Genomic DNA, 26,619 nt, shown 5'->3' with positions numbered 1-26,619 from the left:
GTGTGTGTGTGTGTGCGCGCGCACGCATGCCTCATGAGTGTCTGCTGTTCAGAGGCCAAAGAGGGGGTCAGGTCTTCTGGAACTGGAATTACAGAGGGTTGGGAGTGCCATGTGGATGCTGAGAACTGAACCCGGGTCCTCTGCAAGAGCAGCAAGTGTTTTTAACCTCTAAGCCAATTTCTCCAGCCCCTCAAGAAGTTTCATAGTAACAAAACAAAGTCATAAATTGAGATAGTTTTTAAATGCTGTCAGTAGAAGCATTGGAGTAGCAGTTATAGCAAAGTGGGAAATGCCCATTAACCTCACATGTTAATTTGATAGTGTGCTTCACTTTTAGGTTGGTAGAAGGTAAGGGTCTGTTTTATATCCCAGAGGATTTATCTAGGTTCAAGAATACTAGGTCATACACAGTGTGGACAATAAAGAGTCACTGGCTAAGATAACTCAAGATACTTGGTTTGGACTTACAACATCCAACTTCTCTAAAGTTATAATGAGTCAATCAGCTCTGTAAAATGTTTGGTATAAGTGTGGTTTCTCTCTGGAAAATTGATTCACACTACAATTTTTAAAATGCAGCTTTAGTTTATGTAATTGATATCTCACTGGGGAGAATGGAGTAGATAAACACAATTAGTAGTTTAGTGGTTTAATCCTTAATGCTAGTGGAAATCTGGTGAATTTAGATGTATCTGTCAGAAATGACATTATGAAGTTTAACAGTGCTTTGAATTATTCAGCATTACTAGCAAAACCTTGAAATAGCCCTTGTCATTTAGCCACTGGGTATGACAGAAGGAAGATGATCTTTCTACAACACAAACACAAACTCCCTTCCAAAGAAGGATCTGAGAGAGAGCCCCAGCACTCTATTCTTCTAGGCTTGAAGCCAATTTGCCTCCAGCCTTCATAGGAGAAAAAACTCTGTTCCGTTTTCATGACTTACATACAAATCAGGTGAAACAAAATTGCTGCATGAAACATTTATAGATCTCAACTTGTTCCTGTTCCTTCAAACTGAAATTAACTCAGCTCGCTTTTCCTGACTCATAACCCTCTCATAAATGATCCCTGTACATTTCCTTACCTTACAGCTAAGACTGCCACATTTTCAAAGGTGATTTGTAATTTCTCTCACCCAACTCAAGCTAATTTCCTTCATAATCTTGAGTTACGAAGAATTATGCAGTCATCACATGAAGTTTTTATTGTTTCATACATTTAATATCCTGAAGTATTCCCCTGCCACATAATATCTGCAGGAATGTTCCTTCATGGTTAGGATATCAAACCAAGGATAGGAAGCATGTTCCTTTCCCATAGCTACCAGGATATGCCCAGAATCAGCTGAAGGATAAAGCCTGCTGGGCATCTACTAATTGATTATATGCCACAGAACTTGACATTCTCTCAAGACATTTCCTGTGTCATTGAAGAATTAGCAAACCTGTTCTAGGGCTTTTGCTAATTTGGTTCCTGTCAGTCAAACTTAAATGAGATATGCAGCTATATTCTGTCCTCTATTTTGTATCACATTCTGCTATTAAGTAACAGTTTTTGTACATGGCATTTACTTCTAACACATAACTTCAATCTTAGGACAATCACTAGATCATGAGACCCAGAAAATAGACAAGCTTGTCAGTATTTATGTAACAACCGTCAATCATTTGTGAATTTCTTATTTCTAGAAAGGTCAGTTTAAAGGGTTATTTTTCTGAGTCTAGAGTAGAGAAAAACAGTAGGATATATTGGCTAATGCTCAATAACATGGGAGCAAGTGAGACTTTTAAATGTGTAAGTTCAGAAAACAAAATGAGCATTGAAAATCTCCCCGGTGTTTCCTCTGTGGTTAATCTTAGAAGCAGATGCAACTCCATAGCACCTCTGTTTGTCTGTCTGTACCATGAGAATGACCCTTCTTTTTCCCTTCTCATTTCCCTTGGAGTGTCTCTTCATTGTGTGAGAGTCAAGGAAATGGCCAATCTGCTTAGACTCTTCCTCTGCTCACCTGGAACTGGAAAACAGTGTAAATGTGAACACACAGTGATTCCAAAACCAAATGTGCAGCTTCTAGGTATATAACTAGTAGTATTTAATATCACTTGTCTATTTTCATAGAAAGAGATTTTAATCATTCTTAAATTCAAAGATCCAAACCTTTCTATGTCTGCTTTCCTGACCCTTGGCTAGTCACAATAGCAAATGGGTTCACAACCAAGCTTTGTGTAAGTCACTAACATTCCAGCTGCACCATTTTCACAACAAGGGATTCACAGTCCTGAAATATTACAATTTCTTCACAGCCTATTTAACAAATATCATGATCTTCCTTTCTCTGCTTCATGTGAAATACCATCTGATATGGAGTTTGGGAAAATTTTGTTTGCATTATTATTATTCAGCCTAAAAAATGGAAATATACAGTTTAGGTGTTAAAATTAGACTAGGTAAGTTTGAAGGTGCAGGAAGTCTCATGCCTGGTGATGATGATGTTCTTAGCTCTGGGCCTGTACAGAGGATGCAGAAAGTAAACAACATGAATGATGGTGACTAGGTGGCAGGTTTGAATGGAGTAAATGGTATGTTAAGGAAATTTAACATTTGTTCAAACTCAGTGTACCATGGGAAATCAACAGTGGAAACGTATACATTAAATTTTAAATGTGATCAAACAACAGTTCAGAAAAATCAAATTAAACCATTTGATTTCTTCATGTTTTCAGGCATGCTAAAGGGGGTGGGCAATGACTTTGGCCTGAAACGTTTCAAACCCAGTCATGTATGTCAAACCAACATCTATTAGAAATAGTTATTCCAATGGTGATAATTAATGAATTAGTTTTCCAAATAGCATTCAAAAATTGCCTTATTTTAATAAAATATCATTGTATTTAGTATAAATACTCCTTACAGGATACACTTTATAAGTAGGAGATCTTCAAGATGAAAAACTCCTATTATTCCATTGAGGTGTGTATCTGCTGTATATTTTGCAGTTGCAAATATTGCCATTTACCCAGGATTAATTATGGGTGAGTGTGTCCCTATGCCCACTTAGATCAAAAGTTGAAGGGAACTGTAAAAAATGAAAAGTATGGGAAGTTCCAAATAAGCCATTCAAATGCACTGTAGTAAAAATATACCCCCTCCTCTGTAGGCTGTCTATAAGTCTTTAACCCTCCACACACTTCAGTCCCTACTCGAGAGGTGTTTGTCACTCTTTTCTAAAGGATTCTCCTTCTCTAAAATTTTTACAGCTGCCAGCTTTAGAAAAAAGCCAAAAGAATGGTATTTAAAAAGGGAAACAAAGTTGCAGACTCAGGCAGATCCAGGCAGGCAACCATGATTACTGCTGTCTCTGGTAAGAGATCATTGAGGGACAGGGTCACAGACAGAAAGACCCAGTCAGCCAAGGCACAAGGAAGTCAACATCTGTGACTGAAGTGCTAATCCTTTAAAGGAAATGCCCCCCCCTTTAAAATACTTGCAAGATTGGTAGTTCTGGGTCAAATATTTGCAACATTGGTAGTGCTGGGTTTGAGGGTTATTTTTAAACACCCATTTAGGATGTATTTTACAATCAATCAAAAGCCAGATCAAGATCCAGGTTATATTTAGTAGGTTTGCTTATTGTTCAAACTCAGTGGGCTTAAAAGAGCAGGTATACACTTTGGTTCTTAGACTTCAATGAGGAAAAGTACTCCAAAAGTAGGAAAACGATTTAAAATAAAAGAAGGCAAATTCAAAATATCATTTGGAATTTTAAAAAGTCAGAATAGGAGCATCCATTAAATTGAAGATGTTATTAAACTCTGCAAACGTTAGGCTTCAGAAACTTTAAAGCAGTTCATGAGATGAAAGAAACCTCTGGACAAGTCACATGATACAGAGGCACAGGCACGGATTCAGATTCCTCACAGCTGTGCTTTGTTTTTTTGTTTGTTACTTTGGGGCGGTGGGGGTGGAAAATAAGACTCATCTTTTTAACAGAATACCTGAAAGCATGGTGGTTCTTTAGTCTCCACCCCCACACCCAACCCTTAAAGGAAGGCTATAGACTCTCTTCCCCAAGAAGATGGGCTCCCATTCTGTAAGTTTCAGGGGGTCGCTGAACAGCCTGAAACTCAGAAAGGAATCACCGAGTGTCCTGCTCATCTAGATGTTCTGCTTTCAAAGTTCTGCTCAGGGTTAGAAGTGAGCATGGCCGCCTTTCTATAGACTTGACGGTACAGTAACAAGGGAGGAAAGCGTCTGCATAGTGCATTTGATAGCAAACTCTTGAACATGCTCTGAGCTTTTTCTTGTCTGCCAGAAAGACATGAAAAATCTTAAAAGAGTCTTTAAATAATCTCTCATCCATTTATGTGTGTCTATTCACAATCTTTAAAAAGTGTTAGCCTTTGACCTTGGCTAAGCCTTCTTATTAACATAAAAGCTTCTTTTTATCTTATTATCATTTGAATAAGTTTGAATCTTAAAAACTATAAATCTTACATAGCTATTTAAAGTCTCACTAAAAACATACGCAACACCTAGAGATCTTGTTTATTATTCTAGATTATGCCATTTATTTTGTTTCTATTTAAAGGCATGCTCAAGTCTTTTGAAGGATTTGTCAAAGCATTATTTTCTTCTTACAAAGGAAAATTCTAAACAGCCTTACACCATTTACTAATTTAGCTGAGTCTCCATGTGAATCAGCATTTAATCTTGGTATTGAGTGGGTTTATTTTGTGGGTATGTTTTCTCCCTAATTAGGAACACCAAAGGGACCTGGCTGCTCCAGTACCTCTTCCCCTCCAGAGAGCCATTCCCTCAGGGTGGAATGCATGCCCTATTGGGCAGCTGGGCCACTTAAGAACATGAGTAAGAGAGACACCAGCCCTGGAACAAATATGTCTCCATTCGGCACTCATTCTTTTGCTTTGTAGGGCAAAGCACAGTGGAAGCCGCACTCTGACACAATGTGGGCTTTTCATGGTTCTTTTCACAGGCGGCTTGCAGAGAGTGCACTTAGCAAAACTGAACTTCGAGAAAGAAAATTTAAACATCTTGTAAAAGTTGCAGCAAGGATTTGGATATAAATAGTAACTTCCTGGTTGGGAAGAAGGTAGTCAGTGATCTAATTATGTGTAATGCATTTAGCAATCGTTTTCTCCTTCAAATTGAAAGTTCATCCTAAGGAGCCTGTAGAGATGGTATTATAGGCAGGGATCTGAGTCTGTTCGGCACTTGCCAGAGGATCCCAGGGTCTTGTTAAAAAATCCAGGCTATTATGTTAAAGCACAATGAATTGGACAAGAAGCACATGGCTAGAAATAGAAATAAAGACAGATTTAAAAAGAAAGAAAGGAAGGAAGGAAGGGAGGGGGAGGGAGGGAGGGAGAGAGAGAGAGAGAGAGAGAGAGAGAGAGAGAGAGAGAGAGAGAGGAAAGAAGAAAGAAAGAAAGAAAGAAAGAAAGAAAGAAAGAAAGAAAGAAAGAAAGAAAGAAAGAAAGAAAGAAAGAAAGAAAGAAAGAAAGAAAGAAAGAAAGAAAGAAAGACTGTCCAGGATAAGACTGAGCTAGAAAACTAAGGGAAGAGCATGTGCTCCAAATACTCTATGCCGGAACTACACGACCCTTTATCGGTTATCCACAGAGGATCCTAAACACAAAGAAAGGGAACAATTAAAAATTAGGGGATGGAAATAAACTGAGAGCTCAAAAAAGAGGAAACACAAATGGCCAAGAATGTTCAACATCCTTAGCCATCAGGGAATGCAAACTAAAACTACCTTAGGATTTCATCTTACCCGAAAGAACAGCTAAGAACAATAAAGCAAATGACAACAAATGATGATGTGGATGTGGAGACATGGGAACAAGGGAGACTTACCCATTACTGGTGACCATACAAACTGATGCTGTCACCATGGAAATCAGTGTAGAAGTTCTCAAAAATCTCAAAACTACCACATGATACAGCAATAATGATACAGCAATGATACAACAATACCACTCCCAGGAGCATCTCAAAGAACTCTAAATCCTAATATAGATTTTGCTATCCATGCTCATTTCTGCTCAGTATAGTTGGGTTTTGTTTTGCTTTGTTTTTTAAGTCTTTGGGGGCCTGTCACCCAGCTCCCAAATAAATACATGGAGACTTCTTATTTATGAATGTCCGGCCTTAGCTTGGCTTGATTTTTGTTGTTATTGTTGTTTGTTTTTGTTTTTTATTTTTATTTTTAATATTTTTTGTTTTTTGTTTGTTTGTTTGTTTGTTTTTGGAGCTGAGGACAGAACCCAGAGCCTTGTGCTTGTTAGGCAAACACTCTACCACTGAGCTAAATCCCCAACTTGGCTTGTTTTTTACCATCTTTTCTAACAAATTATCCCATTCATCTTTTACTACATTTTACCACTGGGTTTTTTACCTTTCTTTATTCTGTATATCTGTCTTTCCTTCTTACTCCATGGCTGGCTGTGTGGCTGGGTGTCTAGCCCCTGACGTTTTCCCTTCCTTCTCCTTTTCTCACTCCTCCCTCTTCTCTAGACATCTCCTCCGATTAATTCTCTCTGCCCCATCTATTTCTCTCTCCTGCCTTGCTAATGGCCGTTCAGCTCTACATTAGCCCAACCAGCTGTTTTAGGCAGGCAAAGTAACACAGCTTTACAGAGCTAAACAAATGCAACATTAAAGAATGCAACGTATTTTTGCGTCATTAAAGCAAACATTCCACAGCATAAATGAATGTAACACATCTTAAACTAGTATTCCACAACTGCTCAATGTACAATAGCCAGAAAAAGAAAACAACCTATTGATGAATGGATAATGAAATATGGTTCATATATACTGTGGAATAGTATTCAGCTGAAAAGAAACATGAAACTCATAGGTAAATGGATGGATCTGGAAATAATCATTCTAAGTGAAGTAACCCAGATCCAGAATGACAAATTCCATGTATTTTTTCACTCATATGTAGATATTAGCTTTGAATCTTTAGAGATATGTTTTAAATTAAAGTATTCATAGAAGATAAGAAACTCATAAGAGATGATGATTGTGGGAATTGCAAGGAAATAGAGAATACAGGTAGTATGAAGGGGAAAGGGAATAAAGGAACAGGAGGATTATATTGGGCAGTGGAAGAAGGACAGGGTAGAAAATGGCATATGGAGAAGGATAACTAACATTGTATGATGATATCAATGTAGTTCTCTCCAGTCTCTATCTCTCATACTAGGATATACTGAATAGATAAGACAGAATTGTGTTTTTATTTTAAATTTATTGGCTATTTTCTTCTGATCTGGAATAATACAGAAGAACAGATAAGTATATATCAAATCATGTATGGAACCAAAAGATGGTTTGGAAGCCACAACATCTGTATGACTACTGGGAAATGCAGAGTTTTCTGTTAGCCTTCCAGGGACTCTTAAAAGACTCAGGATGTGACAGCACCTCCGGTGCCCTTCCCCAGAAGTGATTTTACATTGCCACTCTCCAAAGTTTCATGTATGCCCCTTACAAGTGAAATTACAAGTGGAAATTTTATCTGTTTAAGTCCCATAGGAGAATATATGAGGAAAAGTGCTTTTTTAAAAATGTGTTGTATAATAGAGTCTTAAAATGATTATCATAAACTTACCATAAATGATTTATCATAAATAGAATGTATGAGAAAAAATCTAAAGATTTTCCCAGTCGTTCTCCTTCTAAACTACTTGCTGTTCATAGGTAACTTGTCAATACAATATGTTCAGAAGCCACAGAAGCACATCATCTGTAATTCCTTTCCAGAATGTTTCTATAGGGAGACATAAAGATTTAGGGTGACTTTTTTATGCTGTCCAAATGACGAATGGAGACTGCAGTGTCATTTCGAGATTCATCCACATAGACAAGTGCTTGGGCTCTGGAAGCTGTCGTTTCAATCCCTGACTATGATGCTTAAAAACCAGGTATCTCCCCTGTTAAACTCATCTCGTGATGGCAACCAATATAGGAATGTCATAAGGATGAAATTAGTTAAGAGGTGGAGTTTCCTGAGAACAATGCCTGGCACATTGATAAACATATATCTATAATGGATATGCTGATTTATAGGTAGTATGTATTTATAAGTTATTTACATAAAATGTTTTTACCTAAATCCCTAAGGCCTAGGGATTTAGTTCAGCCAGTAAAATGCTTTACTTGCAAGCCTGGGGAAACTCAGTTTGGATCCCTAAAACCTTTCTAAAAGTGAGGCATGGATGAGAGACAGCTCAGAGGTTAAGATCACTTGCTGCTTTTACAGAGGATTGGAATTCAGTTCCCAGCAGCCAGATTGAGTGACTCACAACTGCCATTAGCAAATGCCCCAGGGATTTGTTGCCCTCTTCTGGCCTCTGTAGGCACCAACATGAAGGTACACAGAGAGAGAGAGAGAGAGAGAGAGAGAGAGAGAGAGAGAGAGAGAGAGAGAGAGAGAGAGAGAGAGAGAGAGAGAATGAACTTCTGCCTGTAATTTGGAATGAGTCAGAGATGAGAGGGTTCCTGAAGCTCTGAGCTGGCCAGCCTAACCAAGCAGTGAGACACCGGGTTTAGTGAAAGATCCTGTCCTCCCCAAAAACCAAAATAAGGGGGAGAGCAATTCAAAAAGATGCCTGACAGCAACCTCTGTCCTCAACATACATGGATACACTTGTGTGCCTATGCCCACATGCACACACATATATACACCAAGAAATAAAGCAGCATTAAGCCATTGGAAAGCAATAAAAAAAGCATAATTTCAAGACCCACTTTCAATGTGATCATTATTATTTTATTACTCTAATGAGTACGATGCAATTCAAACTCAAGAAAACCAGTCTTAAAATGAAGATGGAGAAGTGCTGGAAAGTCTGGAAAGACTTAGACAGGAAGGAGTAGGAGACAGAATTGATATAAACAAGTTATACACACGTATTAAATTCTCAAACACTAATCAAAAAAAAATGTGGAGATGAGCAAACGGCTCAGTCGTGAAGAGTATGCAATGCTCCTTCAGAGGAAGAGAGTTTATTTCCTAGCACCCATGTCAGGCACCTCACAGCTACAAGGGATCAAATGCTTCTGGCCTCTACTGAAATCGGCATTCATATGTACATATCCCATACACACACACACACACACACACACACACACACACACACACACACACACACACACCCTTTTAAAAAAATTAAATAGTCATTCTTAAATAAAATGTTCAAAGATTTAAAAGCCTATGCTATTAAAATTATGGAAGGCAGTCTATGCATTCCACTTCTCATAGTTAAAGGTAGCATAGCATTGGGCATCTTTAGCAGTTATTTCTATTGTCTACATGACATAATTAGACAAGAAAAATTCTTTTGCTTGTATGGTAATTTCTAGTAGGAAGAAGATTACTGAATAATACCAGAGCTCGTTGGTATAGATGACATATCTCAGCTCTCTGGAACTGCAGGAAAATGCAAGTTGATTGAGGTTTTGGTTGTTGTTTGTTTTTTTGGTTGATTTTTTTTTTTTTTAGCTTCACACCATTAATTTGCTTTTAAGTAAACCTAGACTAAGAACTATTATATTTTTAAAAATATATATAAGATCATTCTTCCCTATTCCTACTCAGTTGTTTCTGTCATTGGATGTGGTGTTTTATTCTTTAGCATTTCTGAAGGAGAATTAAGATCACCTCTATATTTTAAAAATAGGAAATGAGGAGAAACATGGAATAAGATTCACCCGGTTATTAATAATCAAGACTGTTGGTACACACATGGGTCTGTCAACAGTGTACAGAAAGCACACACAGATAGTGAAAGAATAAGAAACTCTTTCTGGAAGAAGCTGTTTTTCAAAAACTAATATAGTATGATATTTAAGTCAAAAAATAGCCACCTTATGAGAAACCATTGTGTTTATTAAAAAACATGCAAACCCATTGATTTCAGCTATACAAAATTTTAGTGACCCTTTGAACCTATCAGGAGAGCTCCTAAATATACTGTTCCCTGCAATTTTCAGTCAAAAACCTTCTTTAATTGTATATTCCTTAACTTAAAATCCACCAGCCGTCTGTCTGGAAGATAATGTATAGTGGCGATATATGCATTCCTCCGCTCAGGCCATCACTGGGTGGTTCCACGCTTAGTATCGAATACTTGGGTCCTTTTTCTCACTGCTGGGACCAAATGCCTGACAAAAGCAACTGAAGGGGAGAGGTTTACTGTCACTGATGATTGAGAGGATAAAGTCCATGAGAAAGGCTATGGCGTGGTAGCCTGTGAGTGGCAGGCAGCTCATATCTTGGTGGATCGGGAAGCAAAAAGCAAAATGCTTGGGCACAGATTTCTCACTCCATGTGCTCTTTTTCTTCATCCTAGCATCTCACCTCAAGGCATGGTGCTGCCCATATATAAGTCAAGCCTTTCTGCAAACACCCTCAGTGACACACTTGAAGATATGTTTCACTAATGTCCTATGTGTCTCTCAGTCTGACTAAAATGACAGTGAAAACTAACCATAACAAGTCCACTCCTTTTCAAACTGACCCCCCAGCACATCTGTATAAACTATGACATTCTGCCCTTAGCTTCTACGTATTTCCTGATACAGCATGCATTTAGTCTAATGCTAAGACTCTCTTTAAATGCTAGTGAGGATGTGAGAAAAAGGGAATCCTTATACTGTTCTTAGGATTAAATTAGTCTAGACACTATGGAAATCAGCATAGATGTTCCTCAAAAATTAAAAATAGAAGTAGCATCTGCCTGAAGTATAACACTTAAGGGTTTATACCCAAAGAATCTAAGACAAATTACTACAGAGATAGCTGCACATCTCTGTTTATTGCAGTAGCTAAGTCATGAAATCTGCCTAGATGTTTGTCAACAGATGAATGAAGAAAATGTAGTTTATATACACAAAAGTTTTCTTCAGATATAACAAAGAATGAAATTAGGTTATATGCTAGAAAATGAATGCAATTGTAGATCATCACAGTAAGCAAAATAAGCCAGATACAAAAAAAGCACACATTTTTCTCTCATTTTAGATCTTAGAATTATTTTTTATTTGAACATCCACATTTATTGATGATCTACTTATATCAATGAAACAGAACCAAAATAGATGTCTATCAACAGATGAATGCATAATGAAAGAGTGGTAAAGATACAAAATGCATACATAGTCAGCTGTAAAAAAATCATAAAATTTGCAGAAAAATGAATGAACTTAGAATGTATACTATTAAGTCATGTCACTTAAAATCAGAAAGAAAAAATGGAAACATTCTCCTTCATAGGCAAATTCTAGTCTATAGTATATGTATGTATGATTATATATTAACAATTGTGAGTGAGTATATGTGTGTGTGTGTGTGTGTGTGTGTGTGTATGTATGTGTGATAATATTTAGACAGAAGAGCAAGAAAAGGTAATATTAGGTGATGAGAAAGTACTGAATGCAGTCAAAAAGACACATAAGTGGGCCTTAGAATTCTTATAGATACTTGAGTGCTGTGTGTGTGTATCTCTCTTTGTGTATGTCTATGTGAGTGAAATGAAAGGAGACTAGAGAAAAAGAGAAGACTAGTAAGAGGAGAGAAAAGGGGGAGGAAGAAGAATGAAAGGGAACAGAAAGAGTATGATCAAAGAACATGATACACTTGAGAAAAAATGCCTAGATGAAACTAGACATTATATAATGAATATATACTGATAAAAAACCCTAAATACAAAATCAGGTTACATGTTTCCTATAGGTGGATTTCTAAATGGTCTTATTAAATAAAAAACACAGGGCTAAAAATAGGGGTGAAAGCCTTAGAGAGATCAGGGAAATAGGGAAAGCCACCAGCCAACCTTACCTCACCAACTCTGTAGCTTCCAAATGCAAGTTACTTCCTGTCTACCCATGTCTTTATGCCCTGCTGTTCTGCCATCTGATTTACTCTCTCTGCCCAGCTACATCACTTCCTCTTTCTACCCAGCTCTGTCACTTCCTGTCTGTCTGTACAGGCCTCCAAACCTCTATGGTTAACTAGTTTTGGAATTTAAGGCGTGTGCCACCATGCCTGGCTCTGTTTCCAGTGTGGCCTTGAACACATAGAGATCGTGCCTGCCAAGTGATAGGATTAAAGGCGTGTGCTAACATTACATGATTTTTGTGTTGTGGCTGTCTTTTTCCTCTGATCTCCAGGCAAGCTTTATTTATTAAAGCACAAATAAAATATCACCAGAGTTTCCAATATCGAATATTATTCAGATCCAAAGAAAAGGTTCTATAGCAATATTTTCTGAAAAAAAAATGGATGGAGTTAGAGTAATATTAAGGGTCACCCAATGCCAGAGAGAAAAATGCATATACTCCCTCATATGTGGAGCCTAGCCTATAAGGTATTCATGTCAAATGCATGTGTGGTTATAGTATAACATAGAAAGGAGAACAAGAAAATGTAATAAGAAGACAAAATGCTCACTAATGAGTTCACTATATAGGATATTTTGTGTCAGTCTTTTTAATGCTTTCTCAAGGTTTAGCACATTTTAAATGCCAAATAAATCCTTAAATGGAAAATGTTTACTAAGGGGCTGTTCCCTTATTGGGAGACCTAAGTTTTAAATTTTATTTTCAGTAAGTATTTCTATAGGGTATAGTTCTTTTAAGTACCACTAAATTTAGCATATTTTATTCTTTAAACAAGAATTTTAGTTACTCAAACCCATAGAGTATGAAGACTATTAAAAGCACATTTACAATATCATAATTTTGAAGACTCTGGGAATATTGACTTATTATCCCAGAAATTCAGAGTAATATGTCAGAAATGTGAAAACACTGAGAAGTGCTTTTTTTTCTTCACTGCATGTTATAATTCTAAATAGTATCACTGTTGATGAATAAATATACTTTTTAAATTTAATTGAAGTGAAATTACATTTTTGTTGTTTGTGTGTGTATGTCTTCAGGACTAACCACTTTAATACTAGACAACCAAAAAGGAAACTTATCCTTGGGAGAGGTTAATTCTCCTTCTTCCAGCAGTAATTATTTGCCTCTAATTCATTGTCTAAGGGAAATGTACTGTAGCTAGAAGGTTTCTCTGGTCCTGCCTGGCCCTGTGGTCCTGCAGCTGCTTGTAAAATAATCACTCAGAGGCTTAATATTATTTACAAACTGTATGGTCTATAGCAGGCCTCTTGCTAACTACCTCTTACATCTTAAATTAACCCATTTCTATCCATCTATGTTTTGCCATGTGTGCTGTGGCATTACCAGTCTGCTGGCATGGTGTTCCTTGGGTGGCAGGCAGGTGTCTCTCGCTCCACTCCTTTCTCCTCTCCTTTCTCTTTTCTGTGTCTCTGCCTTGCCATAGGCCAATGCAGCTTTATTTATCAACCAATCAGAGCAACACATATTCACAGCACAAAGAAAGACATCCCCCAGCAATGTACATTTTTTCATTTAAAAAGAGAGAGAGAGAGAGAGAGAGAGAGAGAGAGAGAGAGAGAGAACAAAATACTGCATAATTCCAATATACAACGACAAGTTGTCATCCCCATTACAAATGTCAGGAACTAGGGGCACAGCTAGGAAAAGCAGTAACAAACAAGGATCAGAGCCTAGCACAGCAAATAATCAGCACACAGAAAAGCTACACATCATCCCTCATCAGGGCATCATGGCATCAGCTGGTGTCCAGCAGCCCTTCCAGCTCTATTACCTGTGGAAACCGGAGTCTTACTTGGTCAGATCCACTCAGTACCTACTGATTTCCTCATTGAATGTCCTACTTTCTGGCATCTCCTCTATCCTAGCCTATCAGTTATGACTTATGTTTCATGAGCATCAATCAGCAGCTTCTCAGTTCCTCTTTGCAGAGAATCTGACCCTGGAACACACTGCTTGGCCTCAGTGGCTTTCTAGATCCTATGTGCAAGCCTCCACCACCCTCATCACAGCCTTCATTTTGTGTACCTGAAAAGCAGTACCACATAGAACAAGTTCTACTGCCCCTTAGCCTGGCTTACTTAGACCACAGTTGCATTAGCATACCATACCTTCCTGCTTGAACGTGGGAAAATGCCTCCCTAGGAAGCCGTTTTCTAACCAAGTGTTCTAAAACCCTTTTGAAGGATATTCTATTACCTAATGAATTTATACTTACATCTAGAATCTTGTAATAGGTGGAGTTTTGTTCTAGGTGCTTTCTCGATTGCCCCAGTACAAACTCTATGCTCTGTAATAGCTCTAATCTCTTTAACAATTACAAATTGTAAATGCTTTGTCTGCCGCTGCCTTTAGAGCAGCTTTACAGTTACTCAGATTCCTCTACTTGCCAAACTGTGTTTACACCTCAACTGTTTTTACACTTCATCTTGCTGTCTCCACTATAAATCTAAGAGCAGTGAGCAGTAACCACAGATGGTATGCCACCTTGAAACTGTCTCCCCCAAACAACTCAGTTCATCATTTCTGAATTCACCTTCATTAAGATTTTCAGGACACAGACAGAATACAGAGATCCTTTGCTGAAGTGTGACCTGAATGGCTTCTAGTCTAATTCCTGATAGAGTCCTCACTGAGGGAAGTGTAACAAATTGTGGCAACCCAGTTGGAGCCAGAGTTCACTGTGTTAAACAGAATAAATGTCTGCATTCTCCCACTCCAATGTGCAATATGAACTGGTATATCTCAGAGAAGCTGAGAGGATGGTGGTTACCAGAATTTGGGCTGAATAACAATGGTTGGGTGATCAGTGGAGACCACATTATGTAAGAACAAGAAGTTCTGATGTGCCACTTCACAGTAGAGTAAATATGATGTACTGTATCTTTCAAAATGCTGGAAAATGACTTTGAATGTTTTCACTATGAAAAATAAAAAAGCTTTGATGAGATAGATATTTATTCTTATTGAAATATTGCACAATGTGTATGTGTATTGAAACATCACATAGTACCCAATAGATGTGTAATTTTCAAGCACAAGTATTAGATTAAAGTATTAGATTAAAAATAAATTAAATTTTAATTTAAAAATTTAAAATAACCTAAGAGTCAAAGTCATTGAGGATGACTTTTGTTTGGGAGAGGGTTCTGATACTTACCAGGTAACACTTTGAAAGTAAAATGGTTTCCCAATTTTAGTAGTTATCATGTGAATAAAAACAATAATTTAATATATTATATCTTTTCAGATTTGTATTACCCATATCTGTGGAAAGCATTACACGGATAAGAAAATTATTTCATTTATTATCAAACCAAGAGGAGATTATAATTGTAATTCCCTATCTAGGGATAGCAAGGAAGAAGAATAGTTGAAATAACCAGCTTAAGAAGTACTGAACTGCATGTGGGTAGAAAGAATACTGGCACTCTGTCAATCCAAGTTATTGCTGCAAGTTTATAACCTGGTAGACAGAATATAGACATGATCGAATGTTAAATAAACTAGAATGATTTAAATCTGTAATAGAGTTCTGAGGTTGTTGAGATTTGTTTCGATTCTTCATTTTACTGGCTGCACATTAGAAATTGCTGAACTGATTCAAAACACCACATCTATCACAGACTCATTACTTATATAAAAATGGCAAATCTATATAATCCTCATCTTTCACAAATCTTCTCTGAAAAAAACCTATTTCACCAGCCAAGTATTCTCTGAGAATTTTATAAGAAAGTTAAAGGATGCCTTTGTTTACTTTTCTTTAATATCATCATGAGAATAGTAGAGTCTTATGATCATATAGATTCGGCAAACCTCCTTTATCAGTCATTATAGGTGTTGGGAAGTATTGGAATATATGTATGTGTGTGTATGTATGTATATATAATATGTAGACATATGTATAGACATGTGTACATAAACACACATATATATTCTAACCAAAAGAAAATAGTTGTTGTTGTCTTTAATAGAAAAGGATGATAAAGGAATTTTGTAATTATCTTTAGAACATAAGTAAGTGATTTTTCAGATTTTGATTTTTATGTAGTTAAGACTATCCATAACAACATCTGGCTATTTATATATTTTATGATCTAGAAAATGATAACTTTGATAGTTTGGAAGATGTAACATCAAACCAATGAACATTCTTAAATTAAGTGGTAATTTTGAGAACCGACTGAGGTTAAAGCATCCTGGAGTATGCTTATTGTCTGTAACACAATTCAGCCACTAGGATGATGCTGTGGTATGCGGCATTTGGGCAACAGACTCAAATTTACTAAAGGAAATGAGCTCAGATATTTTTGAAAATTTAGAAAATGAATCTATTACTTCCAAGTATATCTTCTAGGAGCAGTCATAGTCTTAGAATATACAATATATGATTTACATATGTAATTGTGCACATTGAAAAGGCAAGTCAAAGAGGGAATGTGTACCAAAAAAGCTTCACTCACCTAAAATGGAAAAAAGAATAGCATCTGAATTTTCATAAGTTCCCTCATTTGTATGTATTTTTTTCACAGATGTAATAAGGGACTACAAGTTTGCCTTTAACCTTCTCATTATAACTACATATTTCCTGTAGAAAACCATTAGGAAATAAATTACAGATTAAATTCTAAGAGTAGTATAAAAAAAAAACACCACAGTTCTTCAGTTCAGCCACTCTCAACTGAGAGTTCTGCATAAAATGTAAAAGAATGGCTCAAAAAAAGTTTCTAATTCACAAGAAATGGGGGAGTCTTCATCTAATTCCTTATCATTCTAAATGAGAAGTGAAACTTGTTGCTGTTGGATTTTAAGACTGCGCAATGTACCTACAAAAGAGTTTTAACTAGAACTAAGCCCAGAGTACCTTGTATTCACACAGTTAGGAATCTTGCTGAAATAATTCAGTGTTGATTTCATAAGGATAGTGAAATCAGTAAGAAAATAGAAATTGATTTTATGAAGCACCTACTAAGCTCCTGTCTATGGTAATCAACCTTGAGAATCACGGTGAATGAGAATACAAGTCTCTACAGGAAAAAGACAAAGCAAGACAAAGGCCAAGCAGAGCATATCATAGCATACACAATAGCAGTGATGGTGATCTATTGGAAATGTCAGCATGAAGGCTTGCAAGGATATGCAGAGTTTAAATTCTGGAGGGGGGAACATTGTGGGGGTATTGCAGAGAGGAGCAAGTTGAGAAATAACTGTGACTGATGAATAGCAAAATGGAACAAGAGAAAGTAGTAGATGGCTGGTCGAACAAGGATGACAGTGTTGGTTAGAAAAATGTCCTTCACTGGAGTTAATGGTCAGGCAGACTAGACTTAGAGATATATGATCCACACATCTCTTCTGAGATGCAGCTATACCATAAAAGTTCAATAATCCAAAGCACCAGATGTGATGCCTAATACTGCCCCTTACTGGCTTTTGGTTCAAGAAACATACTTTACTTTTCTATCCCTCAATTTCTTTATCTCTGTCATAGGGATGTAGCAATACAAGGAAGTGTTTATAAGCTCTTTGATTCTAACAAAACTCAAATTATATACTTTAAAATGAATGCTTGACAGCAGTGGTCAGGAACTATTACAGAGGTATGAAAAATGCAGAGGGAGCATAATTCAGGTACCCATAGCAGTAACTCAACATTCTTCCTTAGTATTCATAACGTGAATATTTGCTTAGAATTTGGAGTTGAGATACAAAAATAGCTTTTGATTTTTCTCCACTTTCCTAAGTGTTGGCATTAGCTTGCTACCTCGTGGCTCTCTGAAACCAATGGACAAATAAAGGGCAGAGTGACAAGGTTTCAGGCTTCAAACCAGGTCTTCTTGATCCCTGTCCATGAGAGTGCTGACAGATCATCTCACCTCTGGAATTGCCGATAAAGTTCTTTGTTCATATGGATAAGATTAATAGCTTTAAGGGTCATTACAGAACATGAGTTAATATTCTCTCCAAATGGAAAATTTCCTAGGTTTGAATTCTATGCATGATAAATTGGGAGTTTTATTGCACCTTTTGACCTTTAGCTCATCTTTCTTTAAAATATACATTCAAATGTAAAATCTAGCATTTGCATACATTGAAGCAATTTATGATGGCTACCCTTTCTAACCTGCAAGGTTTTGAGTTCAGGAAAAAAGACTTGAATTACGAGTCCAACATTTTCATCCTTGGCATTGGCATAGGTTCTTTCCAGATCAATTTTTTGTGTCCTCAAAATGTGCCATTCAGATTGAATCATCAAGAATTATAATCAGAAATAAAAAAATGTAGAAAGAAAAAGTAAGCATTGATAGATTCCTATTTCAGGTAAATATCATTTTCCACTCAATTGAAATTTTATCTTTTAAGCCTGTGCAAGGGGAGAGAGCAAATACATTCCTTTCTTTGAAACAAATCAAAGTTATTTATGTCAAATATTCTACCTAATAGAGATGTATTGGGAACTGTAACAACTGGTGTGATAAAAGGAGAAGTAAATGATGCTCCGTTTCTGATCTTTGCTTCTGCACTAGACTACAAGTCAGAGTTATCTGTTTTTCATGCATTACCATCAGCTCTCTGCTGATCAAATCTGTATCCAATAAAGAGATGACCAGGCATGGGTGTGTGATATTCATCAATCTGCTGAAAATTATTCTGCTTGAAATCCCTTAAAAGCAGTCTATGTCTGATCTTTTATAAGTAATCAAAGAGGATTTATGAACTTCTCCTTTCTGCTTTGATTTAGAAATAATTTCAGATCTGCCCACTCTAAGTAAGGGGAAAAGTGCTACAACATCATGGAAGCCATGCCACAACTGTAAAAACAGAAGCGGTGTCTGCTTAAATGATGACTTCAGTGTCCTGGTTGTCATTTATGGAAAAACTAGAGGGCAAAAAAAAAAAAAAACAAAAAAAACAAAAAAAACCCCACAACCCTCTATACAAACAATCACAAGACATTTGTAAAAACATGTTTAATTCCTTTGTAACTCAGATTGTAATCCTTGCCTTTTGTGAACTCAAAAAGAAATAATGCTATAGAGAAAAAAAAAAGGAGATTCACATATGAGAACACTTTCATAAAAGAGGTTGGAAAGTGAAGTTCACCTTTTAAAAATACAAAGAAGTTAGCTATGGCAGCTAGAAATCTCTACCTGCCGCACATCTCTCTGTAATTGCTCTAACAATGTGTGTTCTTGGCTCTCTTTTAGGCCGACCAGTAATGATCGTGGTAGAGTACATGGAGAATGGATCCCTCGACTCCTTTTTGCGGGTAAGGTGCTCTTTCCTGGTGCCATTTAAATAAGCTATTCAGAGATCCATACTTGAAATCATTCATCATGAGTTAATTTCTATATAATGTTATGTATGGGTTTTCCGTGGAGAAGGCAGCATTTTCTCTGAGTGCAATTCTCTGGTTCTATGATGCACTAAAGCATTACTGAGGGGACAGGATGCATACATAATAATAATAATATAATTGATTTCTCCTATAAATTTATTTGCCATATTAATGATATATATATATATACACTAAATGATTCTTCTATCAATTAAAAAGTAAAAATAAAATTCAGTTGCCACTTATAGCTGTTCATGAAGCCGTATTTACCAATTTAGTGTGACATTTTACGCATTTTCTAAAGTACTGAGCCTACATTGCTGTCCCAAATTCTGCCAATTTTGTCCCTCATGTTCATTCAGCTGTTTAAAGAGGAAAAGAACAAATAAGATTCCTTTAGCAGTGATATCTTTTAGAATAAAAATCGAAAACTCATTCTGTTTAAGATGACTTCACATGAATATATAGTGGAACAAACTAAAGCTAGCAAAGTCTCAACATCATTTTTCAAAGGGTATTCATCACGTGTTAAGTTTTAAAGCACCACAATATGCTTGGAAAACACACATGGATAGTGAAAAAGAAATGAAATATAAAAATATGTAATATAAGTAGATGTTTCTATCCCCAGGAGAGGTGATGTATTTGCATGCTGGTGAACTCTTTAACAAATCCAACCAAAGGCATAACTAGTATCTGTGCTTATGAAATGGCTGAGTTTTTTTCCATTTAGAATGTGTTGTCTTTCTTTGTATTGCCACCTCATTTTCTGTCCCGTGCTATTTAGATATTTTCCATTTGCATCTGTCTGTCTCCCGTGTTCTCATTTCCACTTATTTTGCCTGATTGCTGTCCTCTCTAACTGCTCTCAATGTTGGTGGGGATGATGTCTCGGTCTTGTGACTTAGCTTGATGTCCAGATTCAATCCCTGAAGCTGAATTCAGCATCATCTTCAGACTGTAATAAATAGAAACTACATCCACAGCACACACTCTTGACCAAGCATGCTCTTTAAGGCAACATTCATAGGTTGAGGACATGAGCTGTTTGTTCTCTGTTGTGACCATTTCAGAATATTCTACCTGTAAATGTTCTAAATTATTTTAGAATAAAATCAGGGACACGTATGGGGCATGAAATACATGTACACTTATGTCTTTTCATTATTTTTGTTCAAACATATTTTTATCAGATATATATCAAAATGATTCATTATCTAGTAATGTTTGGCATAGGTTGGTTTTACATTTTTTATAACAACTACCCAAAGCAAACTGTAACAGCAAATAATGTAGCAGACATTCAATTTAAATTACTGCTAAAAACTGGACCAAATGGATGGTAAAGAAAATTAGGTGGAAAATGTTAGTTTCAGATAAACTTTTATTCTACTCAACAAGGAATACGTTACAATATGTGTGGGATCCCACAGAAGCTCCCTAGTAAGATCTTATTTAAGGTCAGAAAGTCTGAGCTTGCTTTACCTAGCAGGGCTGCATAATAGGATGATTTGGCCAAGGACATTGTTGCCAGGTATTTCAAAGTATCTACACTTGTTGGTACTTTATACCTTGACATTGGACGGGAGAGGTCTTTTGCCCCTCCCCTTGCTGATGTATTAAAGGCCCATTGTGAATAAAGTCCAGGAAACTGGGTATCAACCCAGGGACCTCCCGAAGCTTTCCTGTGTCTCTGTTTTTCTCACCATCTCTGTCTATATTTCTATATAATACTTCCTTATTCCTCACTCCTCCCCCCAAGAACCCTTCAACAGGTCAGAGCTGGTCTTCAGCCAATATGTACAAAGAATCAATAATTAAAAGATGTGACATCCTATATCACATGCTTATAAATGATGTATTTCCTGAGTTAAATTTTCAAAACTAGCATTTTTTCAGCTCTAAGTATGCACTGTATAGGTAACTGACAGTCTAGAAAGAAGCAAAGCTTTAATTGTTGTTGGCTACCATTAATACTACTATGAAAATTTGGATGTCTATGTCTGTTAATCCTGGCTCTGCCTCATATTAGCTGTGGGTCCTTAGACATGATAGTACCTTTCCTGGGTCTCTTCTAGTCCATGTGTATAACAGCACAGTGAAAAGTACCTTCCTCCTACAGTTGTTAAAAGAACTTTATTGACTTGTGTAAAGTTTACAAGAAAAGGTCCACATGGAAGTCTTCATGACTCCAGAAGTGATGCTTTTCTCGGCTGTGAATTCTCTTCATTGAGTTGATATGTGATTCTCCTTGTAAGGCACTGTCAACTCTGCATGTGGTGGGCATTGCCTCTGCATATGCATGCTTCATTAGTAAAAATTATAACATTGAAGTATACAAAGAAGTCTAAAAGATTTAGAAATCAAATAACCTGTTTGATAAAGGGGCTAATGAAGTGAAGAGATGGTTCTCAAATGTTGAATATCAAATGGCTAGTAAACATATTATCCCTAGCCATTGAAGAAATGCAAAAAAACACTACCTTAAGTTTTCTACATAGATTTATTTCAATTAGGTAGGTAATCTTCAAACACGTCAAAGACTTACAGAATATGGCATTTAAAATGTTTTAAGAACTTAGACTTTTTTGTACGTTGAGACATGTCTGCTTCTGGTAGCACCAATGTACTTCAGAGAAGATGATGGGCATCAAAAAAAATCCATATGGAGTTTGCTTTCCTTATAGCAAAAGTCAGCCATTTGGGCAAGAAACTGTTCTTGCCTGGACAGCTTGATAAAATGTTGTATCGACTGGGCATGCAAGACCCATGGAAAAATGACCACTAAATCTTGCCAAAACAAGGTGAGATGGTCCTTCAGGTTCCTACTTTGCAGAGGAGACTGCCAGATATTCTGCAGGACACAGGGAGAAGCATCTCAGAGACTCTAGGCCTATAGGCTGAAGAAGGATGCCCCAATGTTACAGAGGAACTTTGGGTGACTGTCCAGGCAACCAGCTGTTTCTGCCATTTCCAGAATTTTGGAAGTTGCTTACAAAGCTTTACTTAGGTAATATTATATCCTTCTGGAGTGTTTGATGTAGTTGAAGACTAAATAGTTATAGTTATAATTCTCCTTGGTTATGATAAAAAAAATTATACATGAAACTTTAGACTCACAAATGTAGGCTCAATGGTAAAATATTTTCTTTAATTTTTCCAAATACAAATAGATTAGATACTGTAACTGTAATTCTTGCTTGATAACTGTTTGTTATATGTAATTTTACTATATTAAAGTTAAAACGATCCTTTTTGATTAGACAGAAAAGGGGAAGTGCTGTGGAATGTCTTTCTGTATGCTGTGAACATGTCATTCTGATTGGTTGATAATTAAAGCTGTTTTGACCTATGGCAAGGCAGCTTAGAGGCAGGTGGAAAATGCAGAGAGAGAGACAGAAAGAAGAAAGGAGAGGTGAAGAGAAACTAGCCAGCACCAAAGGAAAAGCAAGATGCCACCAGACTGGTAAAGCCATGGCCATGGGGTAAAATATAGATTAATAGAAATGGGTTAAGTTATTATAAGAGCTAGCTAGCAAGAAGCCTGCCTTAGGCCATGCAATTAGTAATTAAAAAAGAAAAAAGGATTATAAGGTAGCCTTCAAATTTTTTTTAAAAAAATTGTTTATATGTTTGTTTTGCTTGCATGTATGTCTGTGCAGCATTTGTATAACTGGTACCTGGGTAAGCCAAAAGAGGGCACAGGATTCTCTAGAAGAAGAGTTACTGGGAGTTGTGAACAGTAGTGCTGGGAATCAAACCCAGGTTCTCTGTAAGAGCAGTCATTGCTCTTAACCATTGAGCCATGCCTTTGGCTCCTAAATTTTATATGAATCAAATATTAAAATGCAAGCAATAATATGATGGCCTTTTAAAACTCATCTCTGTCACAAACATTAATGAATACAATCCTATCTAGTACAGGTTAGGTAGTGGTGATCCAAACGTGACTGAGACCATTCCTTGGATAGATGTGTGGAGAGTACCTCACTCTGTTTAAAAATCACCAGAATATCTCCATGTAACCTGGAAATGAATCTTCCAATGAATCAATAACCACAGAAGTCATACCTGGTTTCATTAGTAACAGTATTCGTTAAATAAAGGATATTCAAATTTAAAAAAAAAAGATTTCATCTCACCCCAGTCATAATGGCATTCATAAAGAAGACAAATAGCAAATGATAGAAAGGATGTGGACAGAAGGGAGCCCCTTATACACTGCTAGTAAGAACATAAACTCATCCAGCCACCATGGAAATCAATATGAACTTAATCAAAAACCTGAAAATAGAACCATCATAACCCCACTCTACCCACTGTGTATTTATCTGAAGGACTCCAACTCAGTACATCATGTAGATATTTGCACATCAGTGCTTATTGCAGCGCTGTTCAAAATAGTTCAGCCATAGAACTAACTGATGTGTCTGTCAACAAAGCAACAGCTAAAATGTGGGGTGCATAGCCAGTGAAGCTTTTCCGGTTACAGACAAGAATAAAGTATACCGTTTGCAGAAAACTGGATACAACTTAAGATAGTCACATTAAACTAATTGTCATCTCAGAATGGCAACTATCACATTTTTCTCTCATATAGTGTCTTAGTCACTGTTCCATTGCTATGAAGAAACACCATGACCAAGGCAACTATTATAAGAAAAAACATTTAATTGGTGACTTGTTTACAGTTTCAGAGATTTTTTTATTTTTTATTTTATAATTTAATTTAATTTTACATATCAGCCATGGATTCCCTTGTTCTCCCCCCTCCCGCCACCTTCCCCTGCATTCCCCCCAGCCCACACCCCATTCGCATCTCCTCCAGGGCAAAGACTCCCCTGGGGATTCAGCTCAACCTGGTAGATTCAGTCCAGGCAGGTCCAGTCCCCTCCTCTCAGACTGAGCAAAGTGTCCCTGCATAGGCCCCAGGTTCCAAACAGCCAGCTCATGCATTAAGGACAGGTCCCAGTCCCACTGCCTGGGTGCCTCCCAAACAGTTCAAGCTAATCCACTGTCTTATTTATCCAGAGGGCCTGATCCAGTTGGGGTTCCTCAGCTATTGGTTCATAGTTCATGTGTTTCCATTCATCTGGCTATTTGTCCCTGTGTTTTTTCCAATCTTGGTCTCAACAATTCTTGCTCATAGAATCCCTCCTCTTTCTCGCGAATTGGACTCCTAGAGCTCCACCTGGAGCCTGGCCATGGATCTTTGCATCTGCTTCCCTCAGTCATTGGATTAGATTTCTAGCATGACAGTTAGGGTGTTTGGCCAACCTATCACCAGAGTAGGTCAGTTCGGACTTTCTCTTGACCATTGCCAGTAGTCTATAATGGAGGTATCTTTGTGGATTTCTGGGGACCTCTCTAGCACTTTGCTTCTTCCTATTCTCATGTGGTCTTCACTTATCATGGTCTCTTATTCCTTGTTCTCCCTCTCTGTTCTTGATCCAGCTGGGATTTCCCACTCCCCTAAGCTCTCTTTCCTTCGAACCTTTTCCTTCATTAACCCCACTCATGTCCAGGTTGTTCATGTAGATCTCATCCATTTCTCTGTCATTGGGTGATCCCTGTGTCTTTCTTAGGGTCCTGTTTTCTAGGTAGCCTCCCTGGAGTTCTGAATAGCAGTCTAGTCATTTTTGTTTTACATCTAGTATTCTCCTATGAGTGAGTACATACCATGTTTGTCTTTCTGAGTCTGGGTTAGCTCGCTCAGGATGATTTTTTCTAGATCTATCCATTTGCCTGCAAACCTCATGATGTCATTGTTTTTCTCTGCTGAGTAGTACTCCATTGTGTATATGCACCACATTTTATTTATCCATTCTTCAGTTGAAGGGCATATAGGTTGTTTCCAGGTTCAGGCTATTACAAACAATGCTGATATGAACATAGCTGAGCATGTGCCTTTGTGGTATAATTGAGCATTCCTTGGGTATATGCCCAAGAGTGGTATAGCTGGGTCTTGGGGGAGATTGATTCCCAATTTTCTAAGAAAGTGCCATATTGATTTCCAAAGTGGCTGTACAAATTGCATTCCCACCAGAAGTGGAGGAGAGTTCCCCTTGTTCTACATCCTCTCCAGCATAAGCTGTCTTCAGTGTTTTTTATCTTGGCCATTCTGACAGGTGTAAGGTGTATCACAGAGTCGTTTTGATTTGCATTTCCCTGATGATTAGGGATGTTGAGCAATTCCTTAAATGTCTTTCAGCCATTTGAGTTTCCTCTGTTGAGAATTCTCTGTTTAGTTCTATAGCCCATTTCTTAATTGGACTGTTGGGCATTTTGATGTCTAATTTGTTGAGTTCTTTATATATTCTGGATATCAGCCTGTCTTAATCCGTTACCACCATGGCAGGAATCATGGTGGCATGTAGGCAAATGCTTGAGCAGAAGTTGAGAACTACATCCTGATCCTTAGGCAGAGACAGACTCTTGGTTTACATGGGCTTTTGAAACCTCACAGCCCACTCCTAGTGACACACTTCCTCCAAAAAAGCCATATCTCTTAATCCTTCAAATCTTGTCAAATAGTGACACTCCCTGGTAACTAGGCATTCAAATATATGACCCTCTGGGAGACATTCTTATTCAAACTTAGGTGTCCTAGATTTTACATAGATACATAAAATCATATCTGTATATGTGACATAAAAGTCAATGTGAAGCTGTCTAGGGAAAATTTGAACTGATGAGAAGAGAGGAAAAGGAGAGGTCCAGAGGGAATATAGGGTGATAGTTCGGTGTACTTTATATACGTGTAAGAAACTGTACCTATGTAACCCAGTACTAGGTACAATGAATAAATTCCAAAGGGGAAATTAATTATTAACTTTAAGATAGCAAATTGTAGAAGTAGATAGATAAATCCAAGTCTTTTTTTAAGTAAATATTAGAAATACTTTCAAAAGCCTATAAGCATGATGGATTTTTCTTCAAAATAAATGAAGATGTTTACATGATTAAAACACAAGAAGAATCTGGGCATGATTGCTCATACCTGTAATTTCAGCAATTCAGAAACTTAGGCAGAAGGATTACCATGAGTTAAAGGCCATCTGTGGCTACATAATTAGCCCTTGTCTCAAAATATATTGAAAAAATTCAAAAAGACAAAAATAAGAATAAAGGCAACTATGGCCACTAACATCTTACCCTTCTTTCTCATCCTGCTCCCCCCATGCTATCATAACTCTTATCCAGGAGCTCAAAGTGTACCATATAAACCCATGTCAACAGTGGGCACTCAATTCTCCTTGCCAACCACAAATAAAATATCTAAGTATATATATGGCCCATAAACTCTGAAAAGCTAAGTC

The 26,619-nt window shown here is 37.1% G+C and overlaps 1 protein-coding gene across 1 annotated transcript in view; it reads left to right on the top strand.

Moving 5' to 3' along the window:
• Epha6 (EPH receptor A6) overlaps nucleotides 1–26,619 on the top strand; it is a 921,293-nt gene that overhangs the window by 740,905 nt on the left and 153,769 nt on the right. Inside the window, exon 13 of the mRNA XM_006981610.4 lies at nucleotides 19,170–19,231. Within this exon, the coding sequence (XP_006981672.1) occupies nucleotides 19,170–19,231 (62 nt within the window). The remainder of the gene's footprint in view (nucleotides 1–19,169; nucleotides 19,232–26,619) is intronic.

The sequence above is a fragment of the Peromyscus maniculatus genome, chromosome 12 (genome assembly GCF_049852395.1).
Source record: "Peromyscus maniculatus bairdii isolate BWxNUB_F1_BW_parent chromosome 12, HU_Pman_BW_mat_3.1, whole genome shotgun sequence".
NCBI classification, from domain to species: domain Eukaryota; kingdom Metazoa; phylum Chordata; class Mammalia; order Rodentia; family Cricetidae; genus Peromyscus; species Peromyscus maniculatus.
The sequence above is the reverse complement of the archived record's forward strand: the minus strand, read 5'-3'. Positions and strand labels throughout refer to the sequence as shown.